Source organism: Mustela putorius, unplaced genomic scaffold (genome assembly GCF_011764305.1).
Source record: "Mustela putorius furo isolate JIRA1106 unplaced genomic scaffold, ASM1176430v1.1 tig00003875_pilon_pilon_pilon, whole genome shotgun sequence".
Classification (NCBI taxonomy): domain Eukaryota; kingdom Metazoa; phylum Chordata; class Mammalia; order Carnivora; family Mustelidae; genus Mustela; species Mustela putorius.
The window spans coordinates 11,131,676-11,158,354 of record NW_025422026.1 but is presented as its reverse complement, the minus strand read 5'-3'; the positions used below and the strand labels follow the sequence as shown (position 1 = coordinate 11,158,354).

General features: G+C 47.8%; 1 protein-coding gene across 1 annotated transcript in view; it reads right to left on the bottom strand.

The window, feature by feature from the left end:
• The window catches only part of ST8SIA2 (ST8 alpha-N-acetyl-neuraminide alpha-2,8-sialyltransferase 2), a 66,719-nt gene that overhangs the window by 20,688 nt on the left and 19,352 nt on the right, over nt 1-26,679 (bottom strand). Inside the window, exons 2-4 of the mRNA XM_013046659.2 lie at nt 12,231-12,293; nt 8,770-8,898; nt 4,767-5,024 (exon numbers count right to left, since the gene is read on the bottom strand). Coding sequence (XP_012902113.1) covers nt 4,767-5,024; nt 8,770-8,898; nt 12,231-12,293 — 450 coding nt within the window. The remainder of the gene's footprint in view (nt 1-4,766; nt 5,025-8,769; nt 8,899-12,230; nt 12,294-26,679) is intronic.

Sequence of the window (26,679 nt, the reverse complement as noted above, 5' to 3'; positions counted from 1 at the left end):
AGTGGTGTCTTTAGCTGTGATGGAGATCCCAAGAGCACCCCCTCCCAGGGATTAAAGGAGTCAGCACATACCCAGTACTCAGAACACTGCTGGACCACACTAAGATCTCAATGTGATCTAGTCTCACGTTACTACGGGAAGGAGGAACATTAGATAGTATTCTCAGAGGTGGTGACCACTGAGGGACATCTGGACGGATGGAGGAGAACTAATGCCTTTGTGGATGAGGCAATTAGAAGAGTGTTCCTCTAGCTTGTCAGAGCAGAGCAATCACCTCAGGTGGTAGTTAAAAATACAGATTCACCCGGTCTCTCACCTGGGGACCCAGATTCAGCAGGTGAGCAGAGAAACTGGTAGTTATTTTTATAAGCCCGTCAGGTGATTCTTATGACCAGGCAGTTTAGGGAACATTGCGTTTTGGCATTAGAAGCACAAGAAATGTATCTAAGGGTGTAGAGGTGCAAAACAGTATGGGGATTTAGGGGTAGGCAAATAATTCGCTCTGCCTGGGACATATTGTGTGGAGGAGACAAACCTAGAGAGATAAACAGCGTATATGTTGGGCATGTGGTTCCAAGAAGATTTCTTGAACAGGGGAGTAACATGACAAATTTGCATTTTAGGCAACAGGTAGGCAATAAGACGAAATTGTAGTACGTATTGGATTGGATAGAATTGGGTCTGGGAGTACAAACTAAAAAGGCCATTGCAATCTTGTGCTGAACTAGCCAGGGACCCTGGGTGGGCAACTTCTGATATCTCACCAGAGGCCTCCTTTGTGGGGGACCTTCCCACCTTCATGGGTCTAGCTTGGGTGTGCATACTGGGACTTCTTGCCTATGCTGCAGACCAATGGGCCTGGACTGGCCACAGGGGAAGCCTGGCTGCTTACTGCACAGAGGATCTGATGGTGGAAGAGCCCTTTGACCAGTGGAATTAAGTCTGAGGAACTAGAGTAAGTGTTTGTAGAACAGAGGCTGGAGATATGAAGACCAGGGCCATAAATCATTGCCAAACGATGAGACCCAGAGAGACACCACTCACCCTCCTTGCAAGCCAGGACTTTTCTTCCTTCAACATTTGAGGAGCAAAAGTAGGATGATCAGAAAGAAAATGAACATCCTTGTGCCCCTGGCGTGTGCCAGCCCCTGGTCCTTTAACACGGGTCAGCTCATTTTATTCTGACTCCGTGTTAATCACCCTCATTTTACAGATGGGGAGCCCAAGGCCAGAAAGTGCAATGTAATTTGCCCAGAGCGAGTAAGAGAAGCCCCAGGATTCCGTCTCTGATGTGTCTGATTCTAAGACCTGTTTGGTGGTCAGACTAGACCCCCTGAAATACCCACCGTCCTCATTCCCATCCTGGCCTTGCTATCTGTGACTGTGGCCACATACTGCAGGGTGTAGAACTGGTTTGGGACACCTTCAGGGGCCCTTGCCTCGGACCTCAGAGGAATGGAGTGCCATTATCCCTATTGTCCTGAACCCCGCTGAGTCAGGTTTCCAAGACCTCCCTGAGAATCTGGGGCCTCCCCTGGGCCAACCTCCAGGTCCTGAGAACAGGGGCAAGGGAAGTGGATTCAATGCAGTTCACATCTGCTGAGTCTACCACGGGCCAGTGGGGGCTGGCTCCCAACAGGCTTCCAGGTTGGTCAAGGGACGGAAAACAGGTGCCTGCACCCTCAGCTACAGTACTGGTCAGTTGGGGTGTCGCCCAAGTGCCCTGCTGGAGACTCTGGGGAGCTCTGGGGCTACGAGCAGCCGGAGGCGGGCTCCCCACCTCATTCAACCTGGGACCCAACTCATGGCAGGTGTTCCAGGCAGGGGAGGGCTCTGAGGGCCAGGCTAGGTCCGTGACCATGTTTCAGGGCCACTCCTTGAGTGAGGATGATGGAGGCAGCTCTGCCTTGCTGTACCCCTCCTTCACAGGGTAGTTTTCTTTATGGGGGTTATCGGGGGGATCAGGAGGGGAATAAGCTTGCTCTAACAGCAGGCCAACTCTCCCAAAGAAAATTCTAGGGGGGCTGCTGGTGGGCTGCAGTGCTTTGATGGGCATGAGTCTGGGCTGGAAAGGAGTCTGTCCCTTCCAGAAACAGGCATGTCCATAGGTCCAGGGGGAGAGGCAATCTGCTGGAGAGAGCAGCAGCTCATGCTTGGCTCTGAGCCACACTGCCTGGGCCCACAGCTTGAGCCTGGCCACCCAAGCATGCTATGGACCTGTGGCTCTCTGTACCTCAGTTTCCTTCCTGCAAAAGCCAGCCCCAAATGGAACATTCCTGATAGGGTTGTTGTGAGAATTGCATAAGTCAATTGACATGAAGTGCCTAGAATTACACTCGGTGCATGCGAAGTGCCCAATGACCATGACAGTGAGAGGGATGATTTGTCTGTGAGGGGGCATTCATCCATTAGGTTTTCTTTATTGAAGGTGAGTGTGCGTGTCTGTGTGGTCTGTGTGTGTGTGTGTGTGTGTGTGAGAGAGAGAGAGAGCGAGCGCATGCAATGAAGTTTTGATTCCCAAACATCTGGGAATTTATTCTGTACTAAATGACCCCGAGTTAAGCAAACCCCTCTGCCTGCCACTGCAGCCTCATGGGGACACCGCAGGGACCAGCACTCCTGTCCGGCCCCAATTCCCAGCAGCACTTGAGGTGGGCAGCCCGTGCTCCGTCAAGCTCCAGCCTCTGCCATCCATGAATCTAGTCTCTCGCTTCCATGCCTTTCCTTCTGCTGCTTCCTCCTGCTCAACTTTTTCATTTGCTAACGTCTGCTTCTTCCAGAAGCCTGACCTGAACTCCCCTCAGGAATGCAGAACGTTTTGCAAGCTCATTGCATTTTGCATGCAGGCCTGTTCAGTGTGGAGCGTTCTGAGAGGCAGAAGGTCTTGGGGTCTCCCAAGCAGGTGAGGGGTCCCATTACCACAGAGCAAAGCAAAGTGATGGAAGACTGGTTGACAGAGACTGAGAACATCCCATCAGGGCCCTCCTGGTGTCTGTTATCCCACAGAGCCTAGAGCCCGAGCTCAGAGTCCCCTGTCTATGCCAGGCTCAGGCTTGGGCTGGTGTCCAGAGATGGGCAGGAGCAGCTTGCTTTGGGGGAGCTCATGGTCAGCATGGGATGGGTGGGGTGGAGACACAGGGCTCCTGGAGAGTTCTCATTCAGAGAAGCAAATGCTACAGGAGAGGTGGTGTGGAATTCTGGGGTGGCCTCCCTCCCTGTACCTCAGGGGAAGGCAAGGCAGGGAATGAACTCTCAGTGTGCTCTATTGTGGGCAACACCGTCTAGACACACACATGCCAACTCAGGCTGTAGCCATAGCATTGCACCGCATTTCCTCTCGGTGGGGGCTGTGGCCTATAGGATCCCCCAGAGGGAAAGAGGGTCGTCCCTCTAAGGAAGAAGAGCCCAGGGGGCCCCTGACGGTAGCCAGGGCTGCCACCTGGCATCATGAGGGTTCTGTATACAGTGCGCCTTTGTAATTTTGATCTGAATTGCCAGGGCAGGGTTGGGTCGACCATGCAAATCTCACTGCTGAAGCTTGTGGCAAAGGAAGAAGCATGGCTTATGCGTGTGACCCCAAGTCAGGAAGGCCTGGTACCCCCTACTCACACTCTGCGCATACCTTTAAACCCCGCCACCCAACCCTCACCCTTGCCGCAGCTTCCATCAGACACCTGCCCTGCTTCCTTCTGCCTTGCATTCCCCCTCCGTCCCTAAGTCTGTAGACAGGAGGGCTTTGAGAATGGGGGCCAAGTCCCGGGCTACACCAGGCACAGGCATAATCTGGCAAACGCTACCAAGCTAAACCAAGTTTGGCTGCGAGGTGGCCGGGGTGCTTCTGTCACAGCAGATGCATGAGTCGACACAGCGTCTAATCCCACGGCCTGAGGTCGTTTCCCAAAGCCCCAGGACAAGGCTCTCTTTGCATCAGGACAGCCCCAGAGGAAACGTGAGATGCGGTATGCCCTTCTGTCAGGGCTGGGGCACTGTTTGGGACGAAACTCGAGGCTCTGTGTGCCCTACTTCTGACCAGGGGACAGCAAAGCCTTGTTCCCAGTCCATCTGGGTTGGGGGTCAGGTATCAAGGCCATGGGTAACTGAGTCCAGTTGGGTCCCAGGAGACAGAACAATGAGAGCTGACATTTCAGGGAGAATGATGGTCAAGTCCAAGTTTCTCTGCCACCCCCTTACTTCCCAGATTTTGACTACAGGATAATAGTCACTAGCAGAGCACCACCTTCGAGAACACTTGTACGAGGTTTGCAAACTTGAACGGACAACTGGCTGGCCTAGGCTTTATCTGGGGGTCGGCAGACTTTTTGCATAAAGGGCTAGGTACTATTTTCAGATTCTGGCATATGCTTTCTCTGTTGCTACACTTCAACTCTGCCCAACTAATTTCGCTATTGAGGATATGAAAATGAATGGGCATGACTGTGTTCCAGTAAAACTTTATTGATAAAAACAGGCTGTTGGCCATAGTCTGCCTACCTCTGTGCCAGGTTAGGGATCTCAACCTTGACGGTACACCAGACCATTTGGGTTTCCTTGGCTATATCCTGCTGACCCCTCAGACTGACCTAATCAGTCTGGGGTGCACTTTGGACACTGGGACTTTTAAAGGCACCTCAAGAAATTCTAATGCACAAAGGTGAGAACGGAGACTAACCCAAGCATAGTCTCTCATTTCAACCTCTTGGGACAACTGGCCATGCACCACTTAAACCTGCCTGTCGCTTCGGGCCCAGAGCCCCTGCTGTGGTTACCTGATGACAAAGCTGTGCGTGTCGATCTCCTGCCCGCAGCCGCTGTTCAGCAAGACCCCCGAGTTGCCCACAATGGCACAAGTCCGGAAGTGTTTGTTCTTCAGGGGAGAGGTTCTGGGGAGGAGATCATAGAGGTTCTGGGACACGTTCATCGTGCTATCACGGTCAAAGATGTAATGAATGATGTCTCCGGGCTTCAGGGTCCCCTTGAGGACAGAGATGTCCTTTTCAGCATCCAAAAACTTCAAGATTTGCTTCCTACAGGAACCAAACACACATGAGGAACAAGTTTCCCTGTGGCCAGCTGCCCTTTGTCAACCCAGATTTTCCTGTCCTCTGTCCCCCCGTGGCCTGACGCAGCCAACACACAGGCGAAGCCGAGTTCGGGTGCTCTCTGAGAACGCATTCTAGGTGGGGGGTATCAGAAATGGCCCAGAGGCAACTATGGCGAGGGCCGGTCTGGCTTTTGTGGTTATGGCCTCTTCCTATGAGAGGTGGTAACTGCCCAGGGAGAGGACTCTATTAGGACACAGTAAGAGCTCATCACAGAAGGCCCGGGGAGGAAGCATGTCCCACCATTCTGGTTTGCCCAGGACAGCCTGCTTTTAGCATTGAAAATCCAATGTCCCAGGGAACGCTTGTTTTGGACACTTCCCGTATCCCCAGATATCACACTCCCTCTCAGTGGGATTCGGGGCCAGCATCTGACAGGAGGGTCCTGAGCCAGGATTAGGAAGCCCTCACTCCTCAGCGGTCTGTTTTCTTCCACAAAAATCTTCCACAAAAATCTTCTCTAGGAGAGTGGATATCCCATGGTGTGAATGGGAGTGTAGATACTGTGAGGTGTGTCAACTCCTCTACCTTTGAGAGACTGAGAACGTGGCCTGCCATCCCTGAGTCGGTCCATTCCATGGACTGTGCTGTTCTGCCCCCACTGCTATCTAGTTCGAGTTTATAAAAATTGATCCTCCTCTGGTCCCTCAGAGAAATTCCTTCGTGCTGTTTCAGAACAAAGGTGAGCAAAGGACAGCTCCCTAGTCTCCCGGATGACTTGGATTTCGGCAGAATGTTCTAGAATCATCTAGCAAAGTACACAGCTGGAATGGGTGTGGTCAGAAAAAGGATAGGATCTTCTCAGAATCGCCTGGGGAGATTTACTTAAACCACTCAGACCTAGCTGGGGGATTCTAGCTGGGGTGGAGGTGTTTACTGTCTGAATCTCCTAAAACATCTTTAGAAGTGATTTAAGTCAAGAGAAAGAAATTTGGTCCCCACAGTAGCCCTACATGAACTTCATTTCCTGCTGCAAGCCCCTTTCGAACATAGATACAATGATGCCAGAACATAGATACAATGATGCCAATCTTCTTTACCACAGAGCCCTGGCAGGACAAAACTTCTTCCTGCACTTTGCAAATGTCCGAATTTGCAAGACAGTTGCCGCATTGTGCAGATGGTAATGTGGATGCCTGAGAGCCTGTAGGACTGGAGATGTTGGCCACCAGCTGCGTGTCCCAGCAGCACGCCCATTCAAGCCCCCAGGGAACTATAAAGAATTCGGAAGTTCGGGGCTCACACCTGAGAAATCCTGACTTTGAGAGTGGCTCAGGCTCTGCGTGCTTCCTAACGCTCACCAGGGAACTTTAACATGTGGCTGGATTTGGGAGCCTCTGGGGTAGCCAAGGGGTGGCTAGAATGCTTGGCAGGGCACACTGGAAGGAAGTTCTTCTTCCACTAGTCTTATTAATGACCTGGATCTCTTGCCATCACGCAAGGGAGACACTCCGGGCTGAATAATTTGTATCTCTTGATGGGAAAAGAGGCATTATATTTATTTACTGCCCTTTACCAAGGATTCTACAACTTGACAAACTGATACAGCATGGAGATTGCTAAAACCTCTGCAATCACTTACCCCAAAGTATTTAAAAGTAAAGAGAGTCCCTAGAAAGTCCATAAATGAATACCTCTGTGAGTGAATTGATTTATACCTAATTATGAGAAATTACTATCAATTATTAAACATCATTCCGAATCACTCACAGCATCTTTTATTAATAATAATTTGGGTGATTAATTGAAGGGAGTTGGAGGAAATTCCTTTTCCCCCTGGGTGAAGGCACATTGTTCCTGCCAGCATGGCTGTGTTTGTAGGCTGCCATGGTCTGGTCTCCTCTGAAAGTGTGTGTGTGTGTGTGTGTGTGTGTGTGTGTGTGTGTGAAGTGTCCATCAAGGCCAGGGGCATGCAGGTGGGCTTGTGCTGGTGGAAGGATTTCACTCCCATATGGTGTGGTGGGGTGCTCCCCCCACCAGATATATGTCTACTTCCTAACCCTCAGAACCTGTGATGTGGCTTTATTTGGAAATAGCACTTTTGAGGACATAATGAAACTAAGGCTCTTGAGATGGTCCTGGATTACCCGGTGGGCCCCAAAGCCAATGACACGTGTCCTTACAAGAGGCGGGAGAGGGAACCACCCGGACACAGAAGAGATGGGGACAGGGATTGGAGCCATGAGGCCACAGGGCTGAGGAAGGGCTGAAGCATCCCCCCTCCCCCCTGCACACCCCTTCCCCCACCACGCAGAGGGAGCACTTGGAACTCGGGCCCCAGAGCTGGAAGAAAATATGTTTATGTTGTCCTAAGCCACCAAGGGGGTGGGAATTGGTTAAGAGCAACCCAACCCTGGGAGACTATTGTGCATGATCTCACGGACGGATCCACGAGTGCTGCTGATCCAAGGGCGAGTGATAAAGGCCTGTAGCTGGTCCACCAGGGGGCCTCAGAGGGGCACTGGTGAGGGTGGCAGACCGGTGGTGCCAGGAGTCAGTTCCTTCAGGTGGCTTCTCAGCTGCTGGGTCCTGGGTCTCATGTGTCTCTAGCTCCCTCCCCCATTCCCCCTCATGTCCCCAATGAAGCCTTGGACTAGGGGTTGGGGCTTTCCCATTCTGACAGGGAGCCTCCCTGGAGAGGGCACCTCCCTGCTCCTTGTGGGGACACCTGGTAGCTCTGGGCCCCCTGCTCTCCCTCCCCAGGTGGAAGGCCAGCGAAGGTTGGCGGCCATAGTCCAGGCTTTCTCCATTTCTCCAGGCTACCTCGCCAACCTCCCTACCCACATTCCGTACCTCCTACTTCGTGCCCCGGCAGCACAGGGCACGGACACTGGATGCCAGGCTGTGTGCAAGTGGGACGAAGCTTGGCATACCTGTCAACCTCCTAATTACCTTTCTAATCCCGCTGCTCCTTTTCTGGCTCTCCTGTTTCATCCCCTTGTTCTCCCCTCAGAGTGATCTCTGTATTTCCACTGATTCATGCAATGCAACACCACTTAATGTGTGTGTCACATGGCGCTGTCCTGTCTTATATCTGTCTCCCCACTAGCATGTCTGCTTTAGCATCCCGGGCCACCAGCACGATGCCAGGGTTCTACTGACCAAGCTTTGGTGGGTCAGTCATGGCTATGTCAATGTCAAGTACTCAAAATGTTGATGCTGTATCTCCTTCTTTAGAGCTCTCCGTCCCTGCCACCCAGCAGTGACTGCAGAGCTCTGAGACATCATCCTAGAAGCTCAGGACAAGAGCTCCTCTCTGGCTAAGCACACCTCTCCTCTTTATGTCAGTTCCTGGGTCACCCGCAGACAGCGGCGCAAGTGCCAGAGAAGGACTCTTGCTTTGGATCGCCTGGGAGAAGCCACCTGTGGTCTCCACCACTCAGGCTCCTGCTGTTGCTGACCCGAGAGCCTCACTCCTTCCAGAACCCAGGACCTCAGCAGGGAGCTCCTGCCACCTCCCCAGCCCTAGTCGCTGCACACACGTGTTGGGCTGCTGGGGTTGTCTCGGGTTTTTATTTCCAATTGATTGCTAATGGAGGAAACCTGCCTCAGCGGGAGGTAAACATTTTATTTCTATCCTGACTTCTTTAGATGATGGAGAGCAGCAATTTGCCGGCTTGTGCCGAAGAAGGCCAAGGCTCTCTCTTGTCCTATAGGTAATTACCACTACCTGATCCTCAGAGAGAGCGTCTGGTTGTGCCTCCATTTGGCCGAGGCTGGCTGGATGTTGTGTTTAATGCTTTCATTACTTCTGTCAACAACAGCTGGCGATGAGGAGCCATTTATTACAACTTCAACTCTGGAAGAAAAAAAAAAAAGAGGAAGAGGGTAGACATGATCTGTTAGCATGCCGATGACAAGCCTAATAGTTTTGTTTTTGCATGGGCTTGGATGTAAACTTCGGGAGAGCAAAATTGCAGTTATTACCTGAGAAGGGAAGGAAGTCTATTTATCTTCTAGAAGGCACAAATTCTCTCCCTCAGATATACAGTACATACAGTTTGGAGACGGGGAAGGCAGTCTTTCTCTCTCTCTCTTTCTCTCCATCCCCCACCCCAATGTCTCCTCCCAGTGAAACCTCGAGGTCAACCGTTGGAATAGTAATACACCTTCAAGTTACTTTTGCAAAACTCTGCAGTTGCATTAGCAGCTAGGGGGCATCAGATGGTCTACAAAACTTAATAAAGAGAAAACAAAAGCTCATGCCAGGGAAAAGCGAAGCAGCCTGTGGCTTTCCCCTCCTCCGTCTTATCGTATCGCTGCCCTGTTCGTACTCTCAGATGACACCTCACACCGCGTTCCACAGTTCTCGGTGCTCAGTCTCCCTCTCCCATTGTCTGTAAGCAGGGGAGCTCCCTCATTCATTTCTTTTTTTGTCTAAAGGTCTAACATAGGAGGTGCTCAGTAAATGTTTGTTGAACTTGAATTTCACCTTGGGGGAGCCTGGATGGGTGAAGGAGTTGGTTGGCCCTGCATGTCTGGGGCAAATCACAATTCTGGCTGCACAGCCTCTCTCTACCTGACTCAGGAACACTAAGCATTTGGGACCCGCTTGAATCCTGAGGTTTGAAATCTATGCTAGTAGGTTTCTAAGAAACTAGGTTACAATTACATCTCTAAAGGCAGTGTAGTCACCAGCCTGCCTTTATCAGATGCGTACAGATGCATGTGGGTCACGTCAGGTATTGCTTTTGTCTGTGCTGACAGCAGATTCTCCCACTTCGAGTGATAAGTGGATTTGTGATGCCAAATTTTGGAGCTCTAAAGAATTCAAACCAAACATCTATGTCCTCAGCATTTATCTGGAAATAGCTAAGTTAAAAGAGATGCAGTTCTTTTAATGAAGTCTATAGCCGATGCTCTACTTTGCTTTTTGTAGGTAGAAAAGAAATTCAGTTGGGGGTGCAAATTATCTCTGCACATTCTCCCCACACATCTCCATTGCTCAATATTCCTGACTCCTCTGGCTGATATCTCCTGTTTTGGATTCAAACATATGTAACTTTTGCAGAGGACTAGAAGAGGAAACAGAAGACCCTTAGAAATTTTGTTGTTTTCATAAAAGGAAGCAGAAGGTGTCATGGAAAGATTTTACAAGCTTTGTGACTGTGGGTAAACCATTTTACTTCTTGGAGATTCAGTTTCCCCATTTATAGAAAAAGGGAGATATTCAGCATTAAGGACCTAGAATTCTGTAAGGACCACGAGGTCTCCTGCACCTGTCCCTGACTGCCCTCTCATAAGGCTGCAGGAGGAGCTACTTGTGGTTAAAACCCATTGGCACTGCCTCCTTCTGCACAGGCCACAGGTAGGAGCAGTGACACTTGGGACCACAGATCTAGCTATTACACCTCAAGATCCCAAACTGATCATAACTGATCAGAACCTGGTATCTCATGGCTTAATGTGGATTCAGTCTTAAGGTGAAGCTTCCTAGAAACTGTGGCACATTGGTTGACCCCAGGCTCTCTCAGGCCAGAAGGATCTGCAGAGGTACCTATCCTGGGTGCCTGCCCAGAGAATTTTCTTGGAAAACTCCAGAAGGAGTTTCTAGGCTTCTTTGGGACAGAGTGGTGGAGGGGAGGAAGGGAAAGAGATAAACGCTGGCATGACTAGTGGTAAAATTCCATTTCTGTCTCCACTTCCTAGTGATATCTTGGAGGAGACCTTATGCCTCTAGTTGTGGTCTTCCTGGAGTTAACCCTGGCTCTGTGGCTGTTGAGCTGGGGGACTTGGGACAGAGACTTGGATCTCTGTCCTCTGCTTTCTTCTCTGTAACATCGGAGGGATGGATTAGGTGACCCAGGAGCCAACTCAAGTCTCTGGTTTTACATGCTCTCTGTTGCACAAACTCAGCTGGATTAGTGGGTCATTCCAATGCAATGAGGAAACAGGTTCAGATGGGAGAAGTAATTTGCTCATGGCCCCAACTAACAAGCACGGGGAATGAATCCTGGTCTGCCTGACTCCCAAGGCTTTTTCTTCCTGCTTCTCATACTTGATTTTGAGTAAGACTCTTCCTCCCTCAAGTTACCATGGAGCACAGCTGTGGCAAGATCATGGGTCAAGATCTTGTTTCTCCAAAAGGGGACATTTTTCCACAATAGAAAGAGAAGAACTTAGGGCCACGTGGTCTCCTTTTTTATTTCTGCATTTTACTAGGCATAGTGCAAGTTTCATTTGTCATTAGAGAGCCAGAAGCAATGATGTCAAGGAGAGAGGGGTCACTTTCCTGAATCAAGTGGGGGGTTAGGAATGGACATATTGAATAGGTCGGATATGGTCAAGAGACCTAAAAAAAAAAAAAAAAAAAAAAAAAAAAATCTATAGAAGGGCAAATAAGAGACCCTACTCCAAACCATTTGGATCTCTCATCCCCAGACTGACCACAGTAGGATATTTAGAAAGTAAGACAAGGACTTCATTTTCAGTAGTAACTGTGTCAAACAATGTGGCAATCTTTCTTCCTTCCAATGTTCCTTAAGCTATGGGGCAGTTGTCATCAGTGGACAATCGGACTCAAAAGCCTGGTCCAACCATAGTCAGTGGCAAGTGTGGGTTTGTTAGCTTGCAAACCATTTGCTCACTTCTGTGTATCAAACAGCCTCTGGCCAAGGATCATCACAGGAGAAAACTCGCTTTCAGAATTTAGATTGTGCATTCAACAGTCAAGATGAACATCGCTGTGTTGACTTCCTAAATATTTTTAAGAGGTCTTTGTGAAGTTCCTGAATGTTTTATTTTCCATCTTAATCTCCCAGATAAGACACCTACTACAATGAAATTGAATGAGAGACCTGATTTTCTTTAGAGCTTCCACTGCTCAGCAAAAATGCAAGTTATGAATAAGCACATTCGTGGCTCAAGTGCTTCAAAATGTGTGGGCTCTTTTCCAGAAAGTAGCTCTTTCCCATCTGAGTTTTCCATCTCTATAGCCTCTAGACCTTGGGCCATTTCCTGGGCTCTTCTATCGACAGCTCCTCCCCAAAAGTGATTAGGGAAATGCAAAGCCAAAGTGAAACAAAACAGATCTATTTGCTAAGTAAGAAGGGCACATCCAGCAAAGAGGAGAAGCAGATTAATAGCTGCCTTACAGCAAAAACAAATGAACACAAAATCTAATTTACAAACCTATTAGATTTGCTATGTAAGCTGTTCACAGCTGATCTGATTGTACCTCTGCCTCCAGAATCCCTGCAAGACAAAGGAAATGCATTATTTATAAACCCAGCTCTTCTTCCCAAAGCCCTCTTCAATCACCAGGAGATCCCGCAGCCTGCCTGGAGAACCGTAGAGGGGGGATGAGATCTCACTCTGGCTTCTCCAGAGTGGGCAACATCCTGGCACAGTCACAGACCCAAGCATTTTACAGGGAAGTAGGCCTCCCAGATCCCCCCCACCCACTTGAACACTGTTTCAATTGGTAGGAGTGTTTCCACTTGAGATCATTTGAGTCTTGAGACTAACTTCTTTGAGATGAATCTCCCCTAGTTAATCCCTCAGCATGACTCAGCATGGCTCAGCATCTGCTCTAGCATGACTCAGTATCTGCTCTAGGATGTCTTAGCATGACTTGGCCTTCACTCTAGCATGATTCAGCATCTGCCCCTGGTCTTCTGTTGCTCTCACTCACGTGTTAGGATGTTGTCCCTCACATTCTAAACCTGAGACACCAGAACTTCAACAGAATCCTGAATATGGTAATGATTTGCTTTTTTGGTGGCAGGAAAAATAATAAGTGGTGTCACTTTGTTGTGGGCAAGGAGCAGGAGATTGGTGATTAATAGGGTCGTTTGCTTCTTCCTCTAGAATATAGGGTTTTGGAGTAGAAACCTTGTAGGGCCCTTTCCAGCCCCTATTCGTTTCTGGAAAATTCCATTCTGAAGGGGGCCTCTGGGGCCATGAAGTGTCACCCTGCTTTGCTATCACACAGGGCCAGGGAAGAGATGAATCCACCCACCCTCAGTACCTAGTCCACTTTGTGCCCTGTGCGTGTTTTTTAAAAGTTGTGAATTATTTTTATTAAATTGAATATTTTTTTCTCCCACTGGTTTATAGGATGTGTGGTGGAGGAGCTCTTCACACTTTTCTCATTTCTAAACTTCCATCTAGCTTTTCTGTCAGGGTGTTGGAGCACTCCGGAGAAACGATTAAATCACTGGCGAAACTGTATGTTTCAAGGGATCCTGTGATTTAATGAGAACTCTTTGGGGGAAGTGAATGCCTGTCTCTACACTGTTGAGTCTGGATTTTTCTGTCTGCTTTCTTTAGGGTTACCTTATCTGTAGTTATAACGCTGTGTGTGGGTTTTGTGTATGCATTTGTGTGAAAACATATATGCCTTTTCCTGATGGACTGAAACATCTTTTCAGCATTATTTGGCATCAGCCAACATTCTTCCACTTCACAGCCAGACAATCCGACAACAGGAAGTACGCTATGTCCTGCCCAGAGCCTCCTCCCTTAGGTCTTTCCTCAGGTCTCCAATTTCCATCCCTCCCAGTCTAGTTCTTGATTGCATGGAGTGTCATTGGTTCTTCACATTTTAAATCAATGCCTAGTACTTCCTTTTTGTCTCTCCTTGTTTCTCCCTGTGAAGACAAGGCTCTGCTCTGGCATTTTTAACTCAGGGGTCTGGGAATATCGGGCCAGCTCGGGACCTGTAACTACATCTACTCAGATCAAACCCCAAGGGCTTTCCTGGGTGTACTGCTGTCCACATGTCACTGACCTTGCACATCCCCCCATCCTGACCCCTGTCCTCAAAATCAGTACTCTTCACAGGGAGGGAAGACCTGTGGGGCCAGATACTCAGTCAAGTGCAGTAATTAAAAGTGTGGTAATAGCTCAAGACTAATGAAAGGTTAATGGAACAAAAAAGATCATCCAGAAAGACTTCATATAAGAATTGATGTATGACTTTAAAAAATCATGATCAATGAGAAATTCAGTAAATGGTTTGGAGTAGTTGGTTAACAATCTGGAGGTGAGGAGGAGGGGAATCAGTTGAGTATTACTTTAGTCTATACATCAAAATGATCTCAAGTGATTTAACTAGTGTTTCCTAAATGCCAGCTATTCTCTTACCACCAGTTCACCATGTTTTATCACTCACACACAACATTACCTCCTTAAGTTTTAAAACTGACTCGTCTTTGAAAACTCCTGATCCTAAGCAATGCCATCTGTGAAAATATGTGTTTGATATAGGGATTAGATGGCATTTGAAAAGAACACAATGTCATTAATACAAAAATACTTATCACTGGAATTCCTAAAGCCATATTATTTCTGAGAATACTTCTAGAACCCTCTGAAAAAGACTAAATTGCAGAGGTACCCATTTAAGGAAGGGATCCCATAAGAAACCGGTGAGAAAATGGAAGAGAATATTTATCAAATCTTTGATGAGGTATGAAGAGTGTATGCAAAGGACTTTTTAAAATTCAGAAGGGAAAGAAGAAGTCATAAGAGAAAATATAAGACAGATTTGACTTTATAAAAACTTAAAACTTGGCTTATACAAAAAAAGCAATCCTCAACAAACCCCATGCATGGTGTCTTTCATGAAATCGAAGTGGGCATCAGGAGAGAGAGCACTGTCTCTGTGCAGCCCTCTGGTTTAATGTGACCAGGGGTTTGGAGAGAACCACCTGCCCAACAACAGCTGTCCCAGGTCTTTCTCTTCTGCCTCCAGACCAGGTCCTGAGTGGCACCAAGACCTATGGAGTTCAGCAGCATCTTGGCCTCCATCACTTTACGCCAACAGCAGCCCTTTCCCCACCCCCCAATTTATGACAACCAAAAATGTGTCACCAGACTCACCAAATGTCCCCTGGGCAGGGGGGCAAAATTGTCTCCATTCAGAATTTCTGCTCTAACCCTTGTTTCTGCCCATTGCCCCCCAGGAAGAGGGATCTCCCACCAGCCAGCCTATCTGCTGTCACCTTCCTCAGCTGACCCCTGAGCCAACATCTGTGTTTCCCTTCCAAACCATCCCATTTTCATTTTTCCATCTTTTCCTTCTCCTCCCAGAGTATTCAATTGTCTTATAGCATCTGTGACTTCCGTGCTTATTTAATTATTTCAACAATTTCTTGAACTCACAGATGAGGGGGGGGGGCTTTAAAGAAATCTCATGTGCATGGTCCAAACTCCTTCTCTTAGAATTGGAACCAGGGCCTGGAGATTTGGTCCCGGTTGCAGTTTCCTTGGCTGTTCACCGCACTAGAACATCAGTCCTTGGAGGGCATGCATTAACCAAGTCTTGTCTTTTCTGTATTCTGAAGCCTTGTGGACTCTGGAGAAACTGACCCTCCCAGGTTAGCCAATTCCTAGAGACAGTAAACAACTCATTTGGGAGTGTACCTTTCAAAGGCAAACCAACCAATCTAGTGCCCACACCACTGTTATCTTGTTATCTTCCTTACTGGGGTCTCACACTCTGGGCTACTATCCGTCTGCCCTAATCACCCCAGAGCCAGGTACTGGACAGCTAGGGGCAGCCCCCATGTCCAGAGCCTGCTGGATTTATTCAACCAGCCTCAGCCTGCTTGCCCTGCCTCACTCTTCCTTCCTATGAGAATGACAATAAAGGCTCTTGCCCACAGTCTTCCTCATCTTTCTGCTTCCTGGGTGACCTGGGATCTGGAAGTATAATAAAATATCATTTTAGTGGCAATCATCCTCTGACCTATTGGTCTGACCATACCTAAATAATGATAAAACCTGTATTAAAAGAGGCGGGGACCCTGTCTTGTTCACCTTCACAGCCTTCACACCTTCACAGGCTTACTGAATCAAATCTAACTTCCAGGTTAGGTGGGACTTTTCTTCCAAAGTCTTCCCTTCCCAGTGAGCATGCCATGTTCCTGCATACGATTTATACCTGTACAAGACACAGTTCCCCCTCTCAGATAGCCATAGAATGGGGCACACCATCATTCCAAGAAACAGACTGCAGATGTTTGGCTGAACAAGAATCACATGAACCGACAAGGGATTTTCTTTTTTTTTTCTGATTAGGATTTTGCCTTCAGTGTTATTAAAATAAGCTTGCCTTCCTTACAATGAAGGAATGCTGATACCTGCTTGGTTGAGTGACATAAGAAGATGATCAGGTGAGAAAAATTTGCTAAAGATAATTCACAGTGTGCTGAAGTCATAGAAATAAAGGCACTTGGATAATCCAAAGGAGAAGACATATAGAAAAGCACTTGCACACATAAAGAACTCTATAAAACACGGTATATTTCTAGTAGTAACCACTGTGCATTTGACCCTGTTAAATATTCTTAGCCATAGTGATGATAGAAATTGATTACAGCCCTGCATTTTAGGACAGCGATCTTCTTTCCACCACTGACCTAATACTCCCTCTGAGTAGAGTGTACTTGGTAAACTAAAACAATGCATAAAAATGATATGTTGAAAAAAAAAAAAGGCATCATGTACAGTTAGCTCTGTTCTAGTGAAAAGCAATTAGCAAATCTGAAAGCTGCATTTCTGTGTTGTCTCTTTGCCCAAGCCCAGTTGTTGATGGGTAAGGGAACATCCAGTGTGTTGGGGTCTTGTAGCTGTTTAGAATCTCCTGTGTTCTCTGTTTGTCACTGGAGAGAGAGGCTCAGTAAACAAACTGTCAGCTTTAATTAAGAGTCTAGACCCAACCTAAACAACTGACTAGTCTTGAGAATAAAAGGTTAAACTAAAGCACAAATCATGAATTTGCAGATGGTTCTTCCTTCCTTCCTTCAGAGTTTTGGGAGGATACTGAATGTTTTTTTTTTTTTTTTTTTCAAAAAATTTGAAAGATTTTATTTATTTGACAGTGAGAGAGGAAACATAAGCATGGGGAGTGGGAGAGGGAGAAACAGACTCCCCGCCAAGCAGGAAGCCCCATGTGGGGCTCGATCCCAGGACCCTGGGATCATGACCTGAGCTGAAGGCAGATGCTTAAACAACTGAGCCACCCAGGAGCCCCTTTTCCTTCAATTTTTGCATAAAACCAGTTGGGGTTCCTTCCCGTTGTCTAAGGGATACACTATAAATATATGGCCCAGAAATGCATGGTGGGGAGGACTGGAAGAAAAGGGATCATTCATTTGGGGTCAGTCACACGGATAGAGCTAGGGCTTCTGGGTTCAGCATTAGAGGATGGGTTTCTTTTTAATTGGGGAAAATATATTTAACACAAAATTCCCATTTTAACCCTTTTAAAGTGTACAGTTCAGTGGCATAAGTATATTCCCAATGTTGTGTAGGCACATTACCACTACGTAGCTCCAGAATTTTTTTTAATTGCCCAAAGAGAAACTCTGCACCCATTAAACAATACCTCCCTCATCCCTTATTCTCCTACCCACTGGTAACCTCTATTTTACCCCCTAGCTTCATAAATTTTTCTATTCCGTATTTTTAATATATATATTTATATATTATATAAATTAATATGAATTAATTATATAAATTAAATAAATAATATTACTTATATAAAATTATATATAATTTGTGTATATAAATTATATATATTATATATATATAAAAATGTAAGCAGACTCATATAATAGTTGACCTTTGTGTCTGGCTTCTTTCACTTAATGTAATTTTTTTTTTTGTAATTATGAAACTGTATTTAAATGACAAAGCATGTAATTATAACTTTAAAAATAATTTACAGTAACAGTTGAATCTGGGCTTGAATTTTAACAATACATCGAATAGAAATTCACTTAGTGTAATTTTTAAAAGATTCTTCCATGTAGTTGCATGCATTGGAAACCTAACTTCTGATGCGGCTGTTCTAAGGAGGCAGAACTTCAGAGTCAAGAGAGGGAAAGACCCTTCCCAAGTGTTTGTGTCTTGATCCTTGAGCCCCTGTGATTAGAACAGGAGCAGAGGGTCTACCAGCTGACCAGTGCTTGGATGGGTCAGGGGCTCTCTGGCCCAGGGCTTACTTGGTGAGGAGCTTCCTGAATTTGTTGCCAGAAAATTAAGCTTTGCTGTCCATCTCCTCCTTCATGGAGCTCATTGTACTTGGCCAAGTGCTCAGATGGGCAAGGGGCCCAGCCTTGTTGATCCAGTGCACAGCCACACTATGAGGTTGGCAAAAAAAGTATTTTCAGTTGCCCTAGCACAGTGGGAAACATGGCACCCCATCCTTTGGACCAGGCCAATTTGCATTCCTGAAGACACTCTGTCACTGGTGTCTGATTCACTCTGAGCAGAAGGCAGTTACATGTGGTGTTGTCCATAGGCTTAGGCTTAGTCATTTGTTTTGGGTTGGTCACCGTGAGACCGCCCACAACACCTGTATACTACCTGCATTCGTGGGAACTTCTTCCCAGCATTCTAGCCATCCTGCTCTAGGGCATCTTTAGTAGATACCACTGGGTAGTCCTTGATGAAGGACTTGGACCCCGTCATCAGCTACTCAGGAGTGATGCAATGGCTGGGTTCATCAAGAGACCTGAATTTCGAGGTCATACTTTCCAAACTCTAAGAACTAGAGGCTACAGCACTCATGCCATTCGTCACCTTGTAAGGGTAGCCAGCCTTTCTAGTCACATTCCATAGCAACTCCAACGTTCGTATTCTGTGGGATATGAGTCAGCAAACTTTTCCTTTAAAGGGCCAGACAGCAAAATATTTTAGCCTTTGTGGACCAAGAGGAAAAATGGAAGGTTTTGCAATGAGAAGAATGCAGTTCCTTCTGGGGGGATATTGGAGCTTGATTAATTGAGATTTGAAGTTAGTAGTCCTGTCATCATGATAGAAAGGTGGCATCATTCCTCTATAAAGTCTTCCCTCCCATGAACTCATCAAAATGTGTGTCTTGAGTCTCTCTTTTGGACTTCTACTTTATCTACACTTATGGCGTAGGAGAACATTTCATATGGGGATGCAAGTTAAGAACACAAGGCTCTATAATAAGACTCCCTGGGTCTGAGTTCTAGCTGAATTAATCGTTAGCTGTGTGATCTTTGACTATTATTTAACCTATCTAGAAGTTTCCGTTTGTTTCCTGGTCTACAGAATGAGTAACCACTTCACAGGGTTTTAGTAAGGAGTGCATGAGCTAATGAGTTCCAGGCTTTAGAACACTGCAGGACAGATTATAAAGCACTTGATATTAGTGTTACACTTCCTTTGATTTTTTTTTTCTCCCAACCTTTAAAAAATGCCAAAACATTCTTGGCTTGAGGGCCACATGATAATAGGTGGCTGGTTGGATATGACCGATGAGTCACACTTTGCTGACCTCTGCTCTCAGGAGTTAAGAGCAAAATGCCTCTCATCCCCCATGTGAGAGGCATCTTTGCCATATTTCTTTTGGACAATGTCCTTCTGATCCAGCATAGGCTTCCTGAAGGCACAGCTCCAAAAAGGAGGACCATGAACTCCAGCACTGCCAGCTCTTTACCAGTGTTGACAACGACCATGGATCATACTGAAAGCTGGAACTGGTCGGTCACTTCTGGACCGCCAGACAGGACTCCTTGTGACTCTAAAGGTCACAGCAGCTTCAGTTTTATAAGCAGCAAGTGACGCTTCTGGCTTGGTAGTTCCATCAGATTTAGACTTATTCCCAGGGTCACCCATACTTGTCACCAGTTTGCCTCTTTCTTCTGGTTCCATGAACTCAGCTTCTCGCTCATCAGGTCAAGCTTGAAGCTCTCCTGATGTGCTCACCAGTCTCTGGGACACCCTTTCCTGGACAGTGAGTCTTATTGGACAGAAGCCCTTGAACCTCACAGATACTGAAACACACCAGGCACAGAGCTCAGAAGAGACCTCGGTAGGGTTCAACCCTGACAGTGGTGTTTCCATGACCACTGGAAGATCGAGATCTCTGCTGTTGGTGTCAAGGACCAGGGTGAAGTCAGCGAGCTTACAGGTGTCTCTCTTATGCCCCTGAGCTCTCCTTGTCAGCCGCCTAGCTCCTTTCTTGGCTGTCCTCCCTTCTTTCACTTTAAATATTAGTGTATTACTGAATTATTAAATATTACCCATTTGCTTTGATTTCAGCAAACTTTTGCTTGTGAATCAGCTTCCATCGGCGTACAAAAAAGAACCAGCTCACTCCTGGTTCTTCCCTTTGCTCAAGTTCAGAAAACACCCATGTGAACTTAGGGCTTTGATTATGTTCCAGGCAATTTCTCTAGTCTTCATATAAAAGCACAGATAGGGATCTACACATCCAAATTCAAGTAAATAAGGCACTTGGATGCCAAATATTTATACCCGGTTTATTGCTGATCCTTTCTCATTATGAAACTGTTACCTTTGATGGGGTGGGGAGAAGGGGACCATATGATTTCTCACTCAAACCTGAGTCTTTTTGGCATAAACTGAGGCACTGTTTACCAATCTAGGTGGGACTCTCTATCCTTAAACCCATACCCATTTTATAAAGGAGACAGACTTTATAATAGAAAGACTTCTGAGAGAATGCTGCATTCCTAAACCCTGAAAACACTCAAAACCCCAGAAACCAAGGCCATTAAAACTCAGAGGTGAGACATATTTATTCTGTGGCTTGAGCTGGAGACAGTAAAGCTATCGGCCGAGAAGACTTCTGTAAATCATTCAAGGCTGTAGAGACTTTTCTGAGAGCCCCCTGACCCCATCCTGAAGTCCCTGCTTTACAGCAAGCCAGAGCGCTTGTCCTACTTCTGGGTCCTGGTCCTACCTGCACCAAGGTGCTCCCCACCACTGCAGTGTCACCTAGCACACGACTTCGCCAGACCGCAGCCAAGCATAGGACAGGGTCCTGCTCATCTCCGTGTTGCGGGGGTGGGGTGTGTCTCTCTTGCACATCAAACATGCCCAGGAGAGGGCTGCTGAATGAGTAGATGAGTCAGGAAGACTGAAGGTATCCCTCCACCTGTAGAGAAGAGGACTAAGCCTCCCAGAAGCATGACTTGGGGAGGAAGAAGGGAAATCCTAGCTTCACTGCGATCACTACTGCCCACCTACCCATGTCCCCCTACGGGGTGCTCTAGCCTCAGCGCTCACGCACTGGCTGTTCCCCTTCCCTGGAACACTCTTCCTGTAAATCTCTCCATGACTCACTCCCTGTCCTTTCAAACATGGGCCCCGATGTCACTTTCTCAGAGAGACCATCTCTGACCACCCCATTTAAGATAGCATCTGCTCTGCTATTCTCCCCACCGTGGCCCTCCCCGCTCCCATCTCCTTTTGTCTTCTTATCACCATATTCATGTATTAAACGCACTGTCTGACTCTGCCCCCGGAATGTAAGCTTCGTGACGGAAGCGCCGTGTCTGTCTTGCTGCGGCTGCACCCCCAGCGTTGGGCACAGTGCCTGGACATCATAAGGGCTCAGTGAATATTTGTAAACAGAAGACGTCTGCCTCCTCCTCCCTTCCTTTGTTACAAGAGAAGAGCTAGCTGTTCTCTTATCCAGACCCAGGAGCCCTGTAGGAGCTAGCTGTTCTCTTATCCAGACCCAGGAGCCCTGTAGGAGCTAGCTGTTCTCTTATCCAGACCTGCCTGAGCTCTGAATCGCATCCCTTCCTGCCTTGGAGACTCTTGCTCTATCAACTACTTCTTCTCCCTTCCATATCTTCAACAACATCCCTCCAGGTCTGTCGTACTTCTGATATATATCTTGGGCCTCACAATAGCCCTGTGAGGCAGCACTGCTTACCCGTTCCACCTGACAAGACACTCAGGCACAGAGAAGGTGAAATACTTCCTAGGGCAGCACAGGGACTAAGTAGGGACACCAGGGCTTGGACCCAGGAGGTGGATTCAGGATCCCAGCTCCTGATTCCTCGGCCATACAACTGGCTCATACCCACTAGCATTTATATGTATGTTTGTTTTTCTCATTTTTTAAAAAAAAGATTTTATTTATTTATTGGACGGACAGAGATCACAAGTAGGAAGAGAGGCAGGTGGAGAGAGGGGAAGAAGCAGACTCCCCGCTGAGCAGAGAGCCCGATGCGGGGCTCGATCCCAGGACCCTGAGATCATGACCTGAGCTGAAGGCAGAGGCTTACCCCGCTGAGCCACCCAGGTGCCCCTGCTTTTCTCATCTTAAATAAACAATCCAACCTTAACTCTATAAGGTTTCTGTACTTTCTCTATGTCTTGCCAGCACTTAGCAAACTTCCTAAGGAATCGTCTACACTAGTCATCTGTGTTCCTCATTCTACCCTCTCTTGGCGCCTCTCCAATCTGGTCTATGTCCCCCATCAAAAGAACTCTCGCAATGGATGCTACTCATTCCCCACCTTCTTTGAACCCCATCCTTGTGTGATGATAATGGCTGCTTCTTCCTTCTGTCCTTCTTGGATAGGTAAAGTCAGGGCTCCCTCGGTCTGGCCATGGGACAGATTTCCCTCTAGAGGAAATACGCTACTGGGAAGGGACATAATGAACAATCCCTACCCAAGAGATGGGTTAGAGTCCTCAGGGCATCGTTAAGATTCCTTCTGGCTCAGAAAACCCATTATTATATTAAATCATCTCCACTCAACCCTTGAAGGTTCCACGTACAATGAATAAAATCCCTTGAGTCTCACCGCTCCCCAGACAGAGGGTGCCCCCAATTAAAAGTCTTGATTTTTCTCTATTTTCACACCCAGCAAGATTTTGTTCAGCATTACTTTCTACAGTTTTTCTTACAGACTATTCATTTTATGAACTTTTCAAATACAAAATATACTAGAACATGGTTTTTGTTTTGTTTTGTTTTGTTTTCAAACGAATCAGCCTCTCTTTTCTCAGCAAAATTTACTCCCTAAATGTGATGCCTTCACCAACCCAGGTGAAAATCCCTGTCCCAGATGGACATGTTACTAGAACATATTTCCAGGAAGGGGATGCAGATTCCAAGAGATCAGTGAAAAATGTTAATGACCTCATTTGCTTGACCCCACGATGTGCGGGGCTCTGTAACAGGGACCTGTTAATTTTCACATTTTAGTTTTAAAAATAAAACACGCAGGCCCCAAAAGGTTAAGTGATTTGCCCAGTGAAAACACTGGCAGAGCAGGAACTGGGGTCTCCTGTGCTTGGAGAATGGGGCCACCCTGCCCTTCATCTGCTGCGGGTAAGGATTCAACATACTGTCAGGAAGATGCCAGGGAGTGAAAAAGAAGCAAAGGTTAATTCCACAAGTAGTTGTGAGATAGCTGGTGAGCGGGCTAGAGAGAAATAGTCAAGTTGGAATCTTCACCTGTACCACACCAGTAGGGAGGAATCGTGATCCAGGAGTGGGTTTATATGAAAAATCATTCAATCTTACTGTCTCTGTCCTTTTGGGCTGCTAGAGCATGATACCAGGGACTGGGTGGCTTATCAAAAATGTATTATTGCTGGGCGCCTGGGTGGCTCAGTGGGTTAAGCCGCTGCTTTCGGCTCGGGTCGTGATCTCAGGGTCCTGGGATCGAGTCCTGCATCGGGCTCTCTGCTCAGCAGGGAGCCTGCTTCCTCCTCTCTCTCTCTCTGCCTGTCTCTCTGCCTACTTGTGATCTCTCTCTGTCAAATAAATAATAAAATCTTAAAAAAAAAATGTATTATTGCTCACAGTCCTGGAGGCTGGGAGTTTGAGATCAGGGAGGCATCATGGTCGGGGGAGCCCCCCCCATATCCAACCCCATCTGGGTCTGATTTCTTGTTCTAACCTCCTGTGGTGGAGGAAGTGAGGGAGCTCTGGGGGCTCTCCGGGACAGGGCACTCCTCCCATCATGACGGCCCCGCCTGCACGACCGAATCACCTCCCAGAAGGCTCCACTCCCTAACAGCATCTCATTGAGGGTTAGGGTTCTGACATGTGAATCTGGGGTGGGGGTGGGGAACACCAGCATTCAGACCCTAGCACCTCCACTGGCCAGTGACTCAGTGTCCGTTTATCGCAGTGCCCGCGCCTCCTGCCGCAGATACAGTGGTAACCTCGGCTGTCATTCCCCGCATTGCATCGTTGCATTAGAAATAGACTCCTGCAAAACCCCTGAAGTGGGATCTTGGCAGCTCTGAAAGCCTCTCCTTTCATTCATGTGGCCTGCCATGGATAAATCTGTGCTCTTTAAAGGGAAGCAGAATGCCTAGCCACAGTGCCGCGCTTTGCTCTTGAACCCACCTCGCCTCGGCAGCACTTGAAAGGGCTCTACCTTAAGCCGGCCTTTCTTCCCTCTCTTTTGTTCCCTTCTTGATGGAGCTGCATTCAGAAACAGCATCCATCCCCATTAATACCAGTGGCAGCCTTTCCCCGAGGAAACCCCCCGAGGGCACCAACGTTGGAGAGGACTTTGAAGTCCTGTCTCTTCTGGGTGTCAGATGTGTCCCCACCCTGCCTTTCCAGCGGTCACCGTGCAGGGAGTGTGGGTGCAGAAGGAGGATGGCCAGGACCATCAGTTAGGGGCTTGGGGTTCTGGGTCTTGATGGTTCTGGCTTTGCCGCTTTAGACTCTCTAGGACTTGATGTCCTTCCCGGTAAAGCGGGGACCTGTTGTGGGGCTGCAGTGAGCAGGACTGGACGGACAGGGACCTCGGTTTTTGTATTAAGGTGATGGCTGCCGCCCTCTGGATCAGAGAGAACCACTGCTGGGCAAGGACTGCCAACCCCCCGTGGAACAGCTTGTCCTCAGGGAAGCTGCCTTTCAGCAGTGCAGCCCTCAAGGGAGAAAGGACCAGGACGCAGAAGAAAATGCGTGTGTTCCCCATGGCAGAGCTGTGGTACCTGCTGCCGTTGCTGTCACTGATGGTGTGCCAGAGACTAATCCGTGCATTTCCTTTTCTTCAACAAAGGAACTCTTAGCTAAACAGCAGGAAGCACCTCTAGAGGTCATGCTGTTGAGACCTAGGCTCAACTGGCTAGCAGGCTGTGCTGGACTGAGCTCCCAGGGGGACTCCTTGCGAAACTCCCGGAGTACAGACTGGTCCTTGAGTGAGTCCGACCACACGTTGGTTCTTTCTGCTCTGCCCCTGGACTGAGCAAGACCCAAAATATGCTGCGAGCCACAGACACTGTCCTCCTCTGTTGACTGGCCTCAGGTCTCCAAGTGTTCCCTGAACCTTTCCCACTACTTTCTCCCAGCTCCTCCCCACCTGCCCGTCCTCCCCCTCAATGCTGGGGTAGCTCAGAGCCCTGCTGAGCATGGATCACTTGTCCAAACCCCAGCTTCATTGCTTGTCTAGATTCCGTGACTGACTGATTCCCAGCAGGCACGCCTCACTTCCAGAATCATGCACATCCTGGATACCTCCCTACACAACTCAAACCTGACCAGGATCCAGGTGGCATCTATATTCCCCACGTGCCCTCACCATGCTCCACATTCTAAGACCACCCAGGCTTCAGATTGTACACTTGAGGGGAGCAGGTGCCGACCTTCATGGCCCCACCCTGGATCATGGCTTGGTCTCCATGTTCTCTCCCTCTCTGTCTTGGAGAGTCATTCTCTGCCGCTCCCTCCCACACTGGACCCAGCTTTCTGAGATGCAAATTGCAATCTGGTAGTCCCTCCTTGAAACTCTTCAGGGTTCCCTTACAGACCCACTCAGCTTTCAAAATAAAGAACAAAAATTAAGGAGCACAGCACAGGAGACACTTTCTGGGGTAGCCCTCTCTGTCTTCGTATTCCATTTTCCCACTTGCCACTTGCTAACTCCACCAAGGGAAGTTTCTGGAATGTGTGGGTTGGATCCAACCAAGCTTGTATCTTTGAACATCATGCTCTCCCTCAGGAATCATTATTCTATCTGCATTTACTAAATTCCAAGTTTATGAACTGCCAACCCCAGGTCACATCTGGCCTCAATATGTGTCTGGGTGGAGGTGACTTGCATATTCTAAACATTTTAAAAATCAGAAGCCAATATTTTAAAGCTCAAGGGAATAGTTATTATAAAGCAGGCTAATTTCTGGATCCTTTTGAACAATCAGAAGATCTGGCCACACTGAGTCAGAGTGGTTGGTTGAGTTGAGTTGAGAAGGGGCTGTGCCTCAGGTTGGTGGGAGCAGGGGCGGGGGGCAGGTGGGAATATGCTACGTTTCGCCACGTCCTCACCATTCCCTCTTGTCTTACCCTGAGATGCCTCACTTATGTACGTGTCCTACCTGGACTCTGTAGTTTGAGATCCCTGGATTGACTCTTTGCCACTCACATAGCAGAAAATCACATGTCATCTTCTCCATTAACATCCCTGACTCAGAAGCCCCTCTTAAGCCAGTACAGCAAGCCTGCTGGTGTGCAGGGAGTGGCAGGGGGCACTAGCTTCTTGCTCCTTCTCAATGACAACTGACAAGGTGCTTATTGATAAATTCAACCATAAGCAGAAGAACACCCAGAGGCTGAGTCCTTTGCCCCCTGTAGAAGCAAAGCTGCTGGAAAGGAAATCTGGGAAGTTCCTTCTTCCTACCATACAGTGCAAGGCTACTGCCTGCCCAGGGCTCGCTGATTGAACTTCCAACTAACAGAACAGTAAGAGGAAACCAGCCCGAGCTCTGAAAGGATACTCAGCCCCCATGACTTCAGGTGTCAGCCATGGCCTCCAGTCCCACACCAACCCTTTGTTCTGGAGGAGTCTGGGGGCTCTGGGGAGGAATTGTG